General features: G+C 37.3%; 1 protein-coding gene across 3 annotated transcripts in view; it reads right to left on the bottom strand.

Moving 5' to 3' along the window:
* Positions 1-7,168, bottom strand: part of SH3BGRL (SH3 domain binding glutamate rich protein like) — a 339,568-nt gene extending 332,400 nt beyond the window's left edge. For all 3 annotated transcript variants that reach the window (XM_049107599.1, XM_049107600.1, XM_025466266.3), the window contains exon 1: positions 6,914-7,168. In XM_049107599.1, coding sequence (XP_048963556.1) covers positions 6,914-6,958 — 45 coding nt within the window. In that variant the 5' untranslated portion in view covers positions 6,959-7,168. The remainder of the gene's footprint in view (positions 1-6,913) is intronic.
* Positions 7,169-12,964: the final 5,796 nt, after the last annotated feature.

Raw genomic sequence — 12,964 nt, 5'->3', positions numbered from 1 at the left:
ACTACAACTTGTTTATGGCCAATCTGCACTGAGCAAAATGACTAGAAGGAAAAACTGACAACAAAAGAAAGAATCAGAAACAGTCCTCTGTCCCACAGAGTTACAGAATTTGGATTACAATTCGATGTCAGCAAACCAGTTCAGAAGCACAATTATGAAGCTACTGGTGGCTCTGGAAAAAAGTATAAAGGATTCAACAGACTTCATAACTGCAAAATTTAGAGCTAATCAGGCCGAAATTAAAAATCAATTAAATGAGATGCAATCCAAAATGGAGGTCCTAATGATGAGGGTTAATGAGGTAGAAGAACGAGTGAATGACATAGAAGACAAGTTGATGGCAAGGAAGGAAGCTGAGGAAAAAAAAAGAAAACAATTAAAAGATCATGAGGAAAGGTTAAGGGAAATAAATGACAGCCTCAGAAGGAAAAATCTATCTTTAATTAGGGTTGCAGAGGGCGCCAAAAGGGACAGAGGATGAGAATACGTTTTGAACAAATCATAGCTGAGAACTTCCCTAACTTGGGAAGGGAAACTGGCATCCAGAGATATCCTCACCACTAAAATCAAGAAAAAACATTCAACACCCCAACATTTAATACTGAAACTTGTAAATTCCTAAGATAAAGAGAGGATCTTTAAAGCAGCAACAGACAAGAAATCCCTAACCTTTATGGGGAGAAGTATTAGGTTAACAGCAGACCTCTCCACAGAGACCTGGCAGGCCAGGAAGGGCTGACAGGATATATTCAGGGCCCTAAATGAGAAGAACATGCAGCCAAGAATACTTTATCCAGCAAGGCTCTCATTCAGAATAGAAGGAGAGATAAAGAGCTTCCAAGATAGGAAGAAACTGAAACAATATGTGCCCACCAAACCAGATCTGCAAGAAATAATAAGGTGGACTAGGTGAAAGAAAGAGGAAGTCCAAGGAAACAATCCACAAAAACAGGGACTGATTAGGTATCCTGATGACATTAAATTCGTATCTGTCAATAGTAACTCTGAGTGTGAATGGGCTTAATGACCCCGTCAAAAGGCACAGGGTTTCAGACTGGATAAAAAAGCAAGACCCATCTATTTGCTGTCTACAAGAGACTCATTTTAGATAGAAGGACACCTACAGCCTGAAAACAAAAGATTGGAGAACCATTTACCATTCAAAAGGTCCTCAAATGAAAGCAGGGGTACCATCCTTATATCAGATAAACTAAAGTTTATCCCGAAGACTGTAGTAAGAGATGAAGAGGGACACTATATCATACTTAAAGGATCTATCCAACAAGAGGACCTAACAATCATCAATATTTATGCCCTGAATGTGGGAGCTGACAAGTATATCAATCAATTAACAACCAAAGTTAAGACATAGTTAAATAATAATACACTTATACTTGGAGACTTGAACACAGCGCTTTCTACAATTGATAGATTTTCTAAGCACATCTCCAAAGAAACAAGAGCGTTAAATGATACACTGGACCAGATGGATTACACAGATATTTCCAGAACTTTACATCCAAACGCAACTGAATACACATTCTTCTCAAGGGCACATGGAACTTTCTCCAGAATAGACCACATACTGGGTCACAAATAAGGTCTTAACTGATGCCAAAAGACTGGGATTTTACCTGGCATATTTTCAGACCATAATGATTTGAAACTGGAACTAAATCACAAGAAGAACTTTGGAAGGATTTCAAACACGTGGAGGTTAAAGACCATCCTCCTAAAAGATGAAAGGGTCAACCCGGCAATTAGAGAAGAATTAAAAAGATTCATGGAAACTAATGAGAATGAAGATACAACCATTCAAAATCTTTGAGATACAGCAAAAGCATACCTGATGGGGAAATACATCGCAATACAAGCATCCATCCAAAAACTGGAAAGAACTATAAATACAAAAGCTAACCTTGCCCCTAAAGGAGCTGGAGGAAAAACAGCAAATAGATCCTACACCCAGCAGAAGAAGAGAGTTAATAAAGATTTGAGCAGAACTCAATGAAATAAAGAACAGAAGAACTGTGGAATAGATCAACAAAACCAGGAGTTGGTTCTTTGAAAGAATTAGTAAGATAGATAAACCATTAGCCAGCCTTATTAAAAAGAAGAGAGAGGAGACTCAAATTAATAAAATCATGAATGGGAAAGGAGAGATCACCACCAATTAAAAGGAAATACAAACGATTTAAAAAACTTAATATGAGCAGCTATATGCCAATAAAGTAGGCAATCTAGACACAATGGACGCATTTCTGGAAAACCAAAAACTACCAAAACTGGAACAGGAAGAAATAGGAAACCTGAACAGGCCAATAACCAGGGAGGAAATTGAAGCAGTCATCAAAAATCTCCCAAGACACAAAAGTCCAGGGTCAGATGGCTTCCCAGGGAATTCTATCAAACGTTTAAAGGAGAAACCATACCTATTCTACTAAAGCTGTTCACAAAGATAGAAACAGATGGAGTACTTCCAAATTCATTCTATGAGGCCAGCATCACCTTAATTCCAAAACCAGACAAAGACCCCACCAAAAAGGAGAATTATAGACCAATATCCCTGATAAACACAGATGCAAAAATTCTCAACAACATAGTAGCCAATATGATCCATCTGTACATTAAGAAGATTATTCACCATGACCAAGTGGGTTTTATCCCCAGGCTGCAAGGCTGGTTCAACACTTGTAAAGCAATCGATGTGATAATATCAGCAAGAGAAAAAACAAGAACCATATGATCCTCTCAATAGATGCATAGAAAGCATTTGACCAAATACAGCATCCATTCCAGATCAAAACTCATCAGAGTGTAGGGATAGAGGGAACATTCCTCAGCATCTTAAAGGCATCTACAAAAAGCCCACAGCAAATATTATTCTCAATATGGAAACACTGGGAGCCTTTCCCCTAAGATCAGGAACAAGACAGGGATGTCCACTCTCACCACTGCTATTCAATATAATACTAGAAGTCCTAGCCTCAGCAATCCTGCAACAAAAAGAAATAAAAGGCATTCCAATTGGCAAAGAAGTCAAACTCTCCCTCTTCGCAGGTGACATAATACTGTCCATAGAAAACCTAAAAGACTTCCCCCCAAGATTGCTAGAACTCATATAACAATTCGACAGTGTGGCAGGATACAGCATCAATTCCCAGAAGTCGGTGGCGTTTCTATACACTAACAATGAGACTGAAGAAAGAGAAATTAAGGAGTCAATTCCATTGACAATTGCACCCAAAGCATAAGATACCTAGGAGGAAACCTAACCAAAGAGGTTAGAGGATCTATACCCTAAAAACAACAGAACACTTCTGAAAGAAATGGAGGAAGACACAAAGAGATGGAAAAATATTCCATGCTCAGGGATTGGAAGAATTAATATTGTGAAAATGTCAATGTTACCCAGGGCAATTTACACATTTAATGCAATCCCTATCAAAATACCATGGACTTTCTTCAGAGAGTTGGAACAAATAATCTTTAGATTTGTGTGGAATCAGAAAAGACCCCGAATAGCCAGGGGAAGATTGAAAAAGCAAACCATAGCTGGGGCAGATTTCAGGTTGTACTACAAAGCTGTGGTAATCAAGACAGTGTGGTACTGGCACAAAAACAGACACATAGATCAATGGAACAGAATAGACAAACCAGAAGTAGACCCTCAACTTTATGGTCAACTAATAATCGACAAAGCAGGAAAAACCATCCACTGTAAAAAGGACAGTCTTTTCAATAAATGGTGCTGGGTAAGAAGAAAGAAACTAGACCATTCTCTTACACCATACACAAAGATAAACTCAAAAAGGATGAAAGATCTCAATGTGAGATAAGATACCATCAAAATCCTAGAGGAGAACACAGGCAACACCCTTTTTGAACTTGGCCACAGCAACTTCTTGCAAGATACATCCATGAAGGCAAGAGAAACAAAAGCAAAAATTAATTATTGGGACTTCATCAGGATAAGAAGCTTCTGCACAGCAAAAGAAACCATCCACAAAACTAAAAGACAACCTACAGAATGGGAGAAGATATTTGCAAATGACGTATCAGATAAAGAGCTAGTATCCAAGATCTATAAAGAACTTCTTAAACTCAACACCAAAGAAACAAACAATCCAATCATGAAATGGGCAAAAGCCATGAACAGAAATTTCACAGAGGAAGACATAGACATGGCCAACAAGCACATGAGAAAATGCTCCACATCACTGGCCATCAGGGAAATACAAATCAAAACCACAATGAGATACCACCTCACACAAGTGGGAATGGTGAAAATTCACAAGACAGGAAACAACAAATGTTGGAGAGGATGTGGAGAAAGGGGAACCCTCCTGCACTGTTGGTGGGAATGTTAACTGGTGGAGCCACTTTGGAAAACTCTGTGGAGGTTCCTCCAGGAGTTTAAAATAGAACTGGCCTATGACCCAGCAATTGCGCTGCTGGGGATTTACCCCAAAGATACAGATGCAGTGAAACACCGTGACACCTGCACCCCGATGTTTATAGCAACAATGTCCACAATAGCCAACTGTGGAAGGAGCCTTCGTGTCCATAGAAAGATGATTGGATAAAAAGATGTGGGGTATGTATACAATGGAATATTACTCAGCCATTAGAAACGACAAATACCCACCATTTGCTTTGACATGGATGGACCTGGAGGGTATTATGCTGAGTGAAATAAGTCAATCGGAAAAGGACAAACATTATATGGTCTCATTCATTTGGGGAATATAAAAAGTAGTGAAAGGGAATGGAGAGCAAAGGAGAGAAAATGAGTGAAAATATCAGTGAGAGTGACAAAACATGAGAGACACCTAACTCTGGGAAATGAACAAAGGGTAGTGGATGGGTGGTGGACGTAGGGTTGGGGTGACTGGGTGATGGGCACTTGGTGGGATGAGCACTGGTTGTTATGCTATATGTTGGCAAATTGAACTCCAATAAATAAATTAAAAAATATTTTTGCCCCCAAATCTCTAAATTGTGTGTTAAAAACTATATGGTAGAAGTCTTAATGATAATACCTTAGTACTGCAACCTGAATAGTGCACATTTATGTTATAAATGAAGTATACTCGCTTTTTCCTGTTTTAGTACTATTTAAAAATACTCATGCTTTTTAAAAAATAAAAATTTATTTTGCCTATATGTGTAATTTTGATAACAAGCTCATAAGAACTATAATTACTGAAACAACACACAAATTTCTAGTAACTCATAAGATAAAAAAACTGAAACAAAACATAAATAGCATATATTTCCTATTTGTATAGTCTTCAGCAATCCAGTCTAACAGCATACGTAAAAAGAGATAGGAGTCATTTTTTTAAGGCTTTTAGAACCCTAAGTCTTTACAAAGGGAGAAATACAATTGTTCTTTAATAGAAATTTTGAAAGGAGTTTCTTTTTGAATCTGCTTTTGGGGGAGGGGTAGATGAGCAAGAAAGCAAAGAATAAATAGTAGTATTGGAAATGCCTATCACCTAAAATGAAACTAACTTCTGATCAGGAATTTAACTAAAGTTATTAAGCTGGTCTTTAAAATTTTACAATTACTGTGTTGGGTGTGAGACTCTGAGGAACTCAAATATTACTCTGAAATATCATAATTAATATAAGTGGATAATAATAAAGCAAGAAGCTCATGAGGTAAGGTTCAAAGGCAATATAAAAAGTTTTAGGTTTTCAACCTAAATTTCCTCAAAAATTGTAATGTTAAGTATTCTGTCTGAAAACTGTCTAAACATACCCATGCATGGTGGCCAGAAAAGACGAAGTTCAAAGTTCAAGGTTTTTGTGATTTCACCTAACCTTCAGTTTTATCCCAAATCCATTTTAGGGGTAAATAAACAAAACAAACAACAGTAAAAATATGAAATAGCTGCTGTTCCAAAGCCCAGAAGAAGGAGGCAGTTACTACATCCTACATCAGGAACTCACATATCTACTCTTGCTACTTTTAGCTTTTCTTTTGAGTTGTGAAAAACAGGCGCTTTCATTTATCATGGATATACACTCAGGTTGCACCCCAGTTTATCTTATTCCTTCCCACAGCTGCTGAAGAATTCTTACTCTAAATTAAAAGTACATGAACCCAGAAGGGACCTGTCCTATCATTTGAAGAAGCAGCAACTGGAGTCTGCCACTACACAAGAAACTGCTTACTTGTTAGTTCCCTTTTTAGTTCTTAATATATTTGAAGCAGTTAGAAACTGTTAGAAGTTATGTCTTTTGGGGGAAAAATTCATAATAAGGAACACTATGGAAGGAAAAAACAGGTCCTTTGTCACATTAGTTTAAAAAAAAAAACCCACAACGTTGCATCATTGTTCTCAATCCCCCCCGCCCCCATTCTGCCTAGTTCTAACACTCTTTAAACTGAATTAAAACACACTCTCCTACACACTGGCAAAATAACTCTTTGATTAAACGGGCCTCACTTCAAAAATAATCACAATGTTTCAGTAGGCCTCCACTCAATTGTCATCAGCACGTTTTACATCTTTACAGAAGTGCATGCCTGCCTTTCATCTCAGTACCTAGAGCACATATGTCAAATTTCCCACTCCTGAAACTCACCAGTGTGTGATTTTACTTGACTCCTTCCCCTAACCTTAAAGACCCAATACCACCATCTCCCATTTACCAAAATTCAGTAACTTTCTTTTTCCTTCAACGTAGAAATGTGATCTTCCATCGTAATGGAAACAAAGCTAAACTCCATAGAAAAATGGAATCGAAGCAACAAAGGAAAGAAAGAGAAGGGGAAAACGGGTGGAAGACCGTGTGTCTTCCTAAGTAGTGGCTGCCAGATGAACTTCTGCAATTTTACGGTTCTGGAGCAGCAGGGGCCTGGTGTGTAGGAAAACAAAGGTGGTCTCTCCACCCTCCTTACCGCCGTTGAACCAGAGGAAGATGCAATATACACACGGATCACCATCCTGGGAGCAATGGCCGCTGTTGTTTGGGTCCTGCAAAGGGCTTGAGAGAAACTGCAGCAAATGCTGGAATTCAGCTAGAAGTGGAAGAGAGGTGGGAAGAAGAAAGGGGGGGGGAGGGTGGAAGGGGAACTCGCCAGAGTCCCGCCTCCTCCCTTGACTGCTTTCACTGAGCTCAGAATACTGCAGTCCCAGTCCCAAAGCCTGGAAAATACAGGCTCCTTTGCATCATTTCTATTTTTTTAAAATAGGGAGTCTCGAATTGCACCGCGAGATCTGTTGAAACATTTATTTTTGACGATTCTCTCCGCAAGAGGAGGCAGAGGAGAAAGAAAAAAAAAAGCAAAAGGGAGCATTGTATTAAATTATATTAGAATGAAGGACATTTTCCCACAGAAACTGAAAGTTCTGCACATAACTTCCTGCTCAGAAATGTATGCAAATAAGACAGATCTTCCTTAAATGAAGACTCCCTATGTTGAATCAGACACTAGTAAGAAAGCCCATGCTTTCAAAGTTTTGTGCATTTTAAGACTCCTATTATGTAATGATTATTCCGACGATAGCTGGTCACAGAAATTAGGCATTGAAGAAGTGAGCAAAGCCACAGAAGACTTAAGAAAAGTTTCAGGTTTCCCTAAACCCAGAAATGGCAGGACCAGTTTTCTTTTTGAGTTTTACTTTTTGTTATGATAGGGAACATGGTCTCTGAAAATTTGTAGGAGGCCTGACTGGCAAACTCAATAATGGAGGAAGAAATTGCAAACAATAAAAAATTGAAAATACAGTATAAGAAAGTGAATGATTTGTTTTGTTTTGTTTTTTAACTGACTGAAGAAAAGAAAATTTAAATTATATGTTGCAGAGATGTTGAAATGATGAATAGAGGGAACGGACGATTATATTTAGCTCTAAGGAAATGTATAAACAATTGATAATGTCCAGAGAGGAACCCTATACTTCAGAGTAGAATTTCTTTTTCCCAAATTATGTCAAATGAACAGAACTAAAAAAACTTTCAGTCAGTCATCTGTCCTAATTCTTTACTTTTCCTCTGCAGTTTTTCCTCCCTCTCCATTCTAGTGGTGTAATCACTTTTGTCTAGGTTCAATAATTGTAATACTTTCCTAACTGTTCTCTGGCCACAAGTTTTCCCTTTTTTCAATCGATGTGATCCATACAACAGCATTGAAAGGTGGATATTACTACAACAATTTTACAGATGAAGAAACTGACACTCAAGAAAATAAGTAATTTTCCCAATGTCATATAGCTGATAAATTCCAGAGTCAGGACTAGACCTTAACTCCAACCAATTTCCAAGGCCACCCTCTTAACCATCATTATTGTATCGCATTGCCTGGAACAGGGCAAGCACTCAGTAACTGTTAGCTATTTTTTCTCCTAAAACATTACTTTAATATATCACTAAAAACAATGTAGGCTAAAATACTATAGATAGTTCTTTATTGGCTATCAAACCAAACCTAATATTTCTAAGGAGCACTCTCCATGATCCTACCTTATACTTTCCATAGTCTTACCCATTGCTTCTCCAGAGTAACTTCCTTGCATAATCATTGTTTACACCCCCATTGCAATCACCATATTTATTCTCTTTTGCATGGCTTTTCTCTTTCTGTCCCATTCTTCACTTTTCTCCCATGTCCTTATACCCTTTTCTGTCTTCATCTGCCCAACTCTTGCCTTTTCTAGATAAAACTCAGAATTATTATACAAATAATCAGGCAGAAATAAGTCAGGATGATAAGCTATCTTCATCATTGTTAATTTCAGGGTGACTGTTATTGGGCTTCCCAGTCCACAGGACAGGAAAATCTTCCTTAAGGTTTTGATTTGGCAAAATGGGCATAATTTGCCATATGCATATATAGTCAATCTTCCTGCCTCTTAATGATCAACATGTATTCTATTTGGACCCAAGGCCTCTTTTCAACTGAAAAAAATATATAAAGAGAAAGAAAGAAAAACTCTTGTATTCATTCTATATTCCCATATAATAAAATTTACATCTGGAGAACACTGGATGGCAGAATGAGTAATGAGTTCAGTGGGCCTTATCTAAAACTCTCAGAATGGGAAGCTGATTCTTGGTATTTAATTTACTTTAAATTCAGACATATTAATCTAAGTGAAAATTTCCTAAATAAATTTATATATAAACAAAATCTGTTGGCCTTTATTGACATTAGGAATACATGAGGGGGCTGGCTTTACCAGTATTTTTATCCTAGAAATTAACATTATAGATTATATTAGACTTGTTCCTTACTATATTCAACTATCCCTGGAATGTGTATTCTATAATAGTCATTGTTGCTTCATTTTAATCTTACATAAAACAGTTCCTCAAATCATTTTTAATATTATTTGACTGGAAAGGTTAAGGCCGGATTAAAGTAAGATGAATCAAAGAATTTTCAAATGGTATTTGTGACCTATTGCCACAGGAAATCTATTTATTTATTAACCAAAAGTTAACATTTCTAAAAAATTATAAAATAAATGCATGCTATGTTCAGAAAACTTAGCAAACATTGTAAAGAAAGTATCTTGAGATAACCACTTTTAATATGTTGATGTAAACCCTTCTAAACCTAGTCAGAGATAGATGACAGTGTGTAAGAAGGGTTGAGAAAAGTAACAGGGAGGAAGGGAATAAATATATTTTAAAAATCTATCATAGGATACATACCATTTTGTAAATGGCTGTTTTCCACTTAGAAAATATTTTAAAAATTATCCAATATTATTCTATGTGATTTTTAAAGGTTTTATATGATTCCATTTTATAGATATTCCAAAAGTTATGTAACCAGTTCTGTATTATTGGACATGTTGCTTATTTTAAATTATTCTATATTGTAGTTAATGCTGCAGTATACGTTTATCAATAAATTTTTGCCCACATCTTTAATAATTCAGAATAAATTCTGAAAATAAATTTATATATAAACAAAATCTGTTGGCCTTTATTGACAACATTAGGAATACATGAGGGGGCTGGCTTTACCAGTATAAATTTTCAGAATAAATTCTTTTTTTTAAAGATTTTATTTATTTATTCATGAGAGACAGAGAGAGAGAGAGAGAGAGAGAGACAGGCAGAGGGAGAAGCAGGCTCCATGCAGGGAGCCTGACGTGGGACTCCATCCGGGGTCTCCAGGATCAGGCCCTGGGCTGAAGGCGGCGCTAAACCACTGAGCCACCTAGGCTGCCCCAGAATAAATTCTTAAACGTGGAATTGCTGGCATATTAGATAGGACTCCAGCCTATTGTCACAATGTTACAATTTGGACCCAGCATTGCCCTGGTCTAGACTGGAAAGAAATGTTGATTTCCTTGAGAAACTATTTGATGTTACCCCAATCACAAGAATGGGGCTAAGGAGCTATGAGTGGAGATTTTTATGACTATGGTTGTAAATAGTGGAGCCTAAGGACAGTTCTTAGCAGGTTTTACTCCCCTCTCCTCCTTCACTGATTTTCCTGATATATCGGGTCCCTATCTTTAGCACTTTTCTGATATGGCAGGTAAATTCCTACAAATGCTTCTCTGTCCCATATACCCTTTGCTGAGCCAGGTTCTCAGCAAAGGGTATATGGTTAATGGTGTCAGAATGAGTACAGCTCTACACAAAATATAAATTTTGGTTTCCTGTTTTGAATTTTTAGGCCAAATTCTGAGCTGGTGGGTTTAACACAGTTTCAGTGAGCTGTACATAATAGTGGTAAAATTGGGGTATATGGTGTAGGAATAGGTGAACAGATAGAATTAAACATAATTGAGCTTATCTGTCACACGGAAAAGTTCCATAACAAGAGTCTAATAATTTCTGGTGGAAATGTCATACATATTGCATAGGATAAGAGCTAGAAGACACCTTCTATTCAGAAATTCTACCTCAATTTCAATCTCCATATTTCCTACCACTCAAAACTTTTTTCTATATTCACTGGGGATTCTGTTTATGATGGAAAGAATCTCCTACACCTTCAACCCTCTCTCTGTTCTTTCTACCTCCTTGCCTTAACTGATACTTGTTTCTTCAGAACAGCACTTTCCCTTCTCAAATGGAGACTGCTTATGCTCTCACACCCCACTCAGGGTTAGGAATCTCCAGGTGGGTTATCTTTAAAAGAGAAGGTCTGCTTAGAAGTTTCATTTCCTTTCTTGGCAAATGGTCCCCAGGCAAAAGCAGATCTGATTTATCACTGAGTCCTTTGAAATTGAAATCAATCCCCATTTCTTACTCTGGTAATTCCTCACTTTCTTGCCAAGGTTGTTGATATTTTTAAGGTTTTTGTAAAGTGTCTTCTAAAATTTTAAATTGCCTTTGGCAAGAAGGTTGTTTCAAATCATCCAGTACATTGCCAGAAGCAGAAATATTTCCTATTTTTAAACTTTTGAGAAAGTAAAAGTATTATTTATCCCATAATACAAAAAGAAGACTACAAAATCATAATTAAGAAATGCTTAATTAGGGGATCCCTGGGTGGCTCAGTGGTTTAGTGCCTACCTTCGGCCTGGGGCATGGTCCTGGAATCCCAGGATCGAGTCCCATGTCGGGCTCCCTGCATGGAGCCTGCTTCTCCCTGTGCCTGTGTCTCTGCCTCTCTCTCTCTCTCTCTCTCTCTCTCTCTCTCTCTCTCTGTGTCTGTCTCTCATGAATAAATAAATAAAATCTTTTTAAAAAAGAAATGCTTAATTAAATATATACAAACCATTACCACATCAGCTTCTTTAAATATTAAATTTAGTATTCATCAGTATTTCATTTCACTTGAAAACAATTTGGAATTTAGATTTTTCTTCTATAGTAGCAGAATTCCCAAGTATATCTAACAATTGCAGAAATATCACTGTCAAGCATGATTTAATGAATTACTTTGTGCCAAGTAATTTTGAATTTAAAAACAAAGTTATAACATATTAATACTTTTGATTTAACATTTATATTTAAGTAAGAAGATAGGTACATTTAGATTTTTAAAAAATTGTTGATACACTGTGTATGGGAGTTTCCAAAATAATACTGCCTAGATTTTTATTTTATTTTTTTAAAGATTTTTTGTTTATTCATGAGACACACACACAGAGAGAGAGAGAGAGGCAGAGACACAGGCAAAGGGAGAAGCAGGCTCCATGCAGGGAGCCTGTCGTGGGACTCTATCCTGGTTCTCCAGGATCAGGCCCTGGGCTGAAGGCAGAGCTACCCGCTGAGCCATCCAGGGTGCCCAAGACTGCCTAGAGTTTTAATGGTATTCAAAGAGCCTTGAATGTTGGATGAAACCACCAACAATGTTATGATGCTCTGGTCTCCACCCTTCTGTCTGCACTGGTAGATGAAAGACTAAGAAAATATATTTTCTCTATTAATAGACAACACATTAACATACATATTTAAAAATTACTGCACTTTGGAAGACTAACTGTTTTTTTTCTCCAAGGGTCACCATCAATGGCAATATCTGCAGTGGAAACAGAGTAGGTTAAATAACAGAGCACTGTGCTTAGGAGGTCTGAGCCTGTCTCACCTGCTACATAGTGATATTCATCAGCATTAAACAACTTTAGGATTTGGTGCTGGAAAGTGTCTTGGAGGTACTAGGTCCAGAGTTTTGATCTCATCCAAGATGTTATGTCCATAAGTGTAGTAGCTACAGGGTGTCATACACCCATGGGAAATAAGTGGTCTGTACTTGGAAAAATAACGGTTAAAGAAAAAATTTTTATGAGCTCTGTACAGAATTCCAGTAGAGGGGTAGAAAATTATTTTATCCATTGTCCCTGAGCAGTAACACAAAAAGGTCTCAGGGAACTGAACAGGACTACAAGCCAGAAGAACTATTTCTAAAACCTGCTGATATTTGTAGTAAGGGCTACTGACCCATTAATCTTCCACTGAGTGCCACTGATCCCAGGAGAGTAGCGAGTCAAACTGTGAAGATAACTCAGTTATCATCAGAATGAGATGTTATGGGCTA

Source organism: Canis lupus, chromosome X (genome assembly GCF_003254725.2).
Source record: "Canis lupus dingo isolate Sandy chromosome X, ASM325472v2, whole genome shotgun sequence".
NCBI classification, from domain to species: domain Eukaryota; kingdom Metazoa; phylum Chordata; class Mammalia; order Carnivora; family Canidae; genus Canis; species Canis lupus.
The sequence above is the reverse complement of the archived record's forward strand: the minus strand, read 5'-3'. Positions and strand labels throughout refer to the sequence as shown.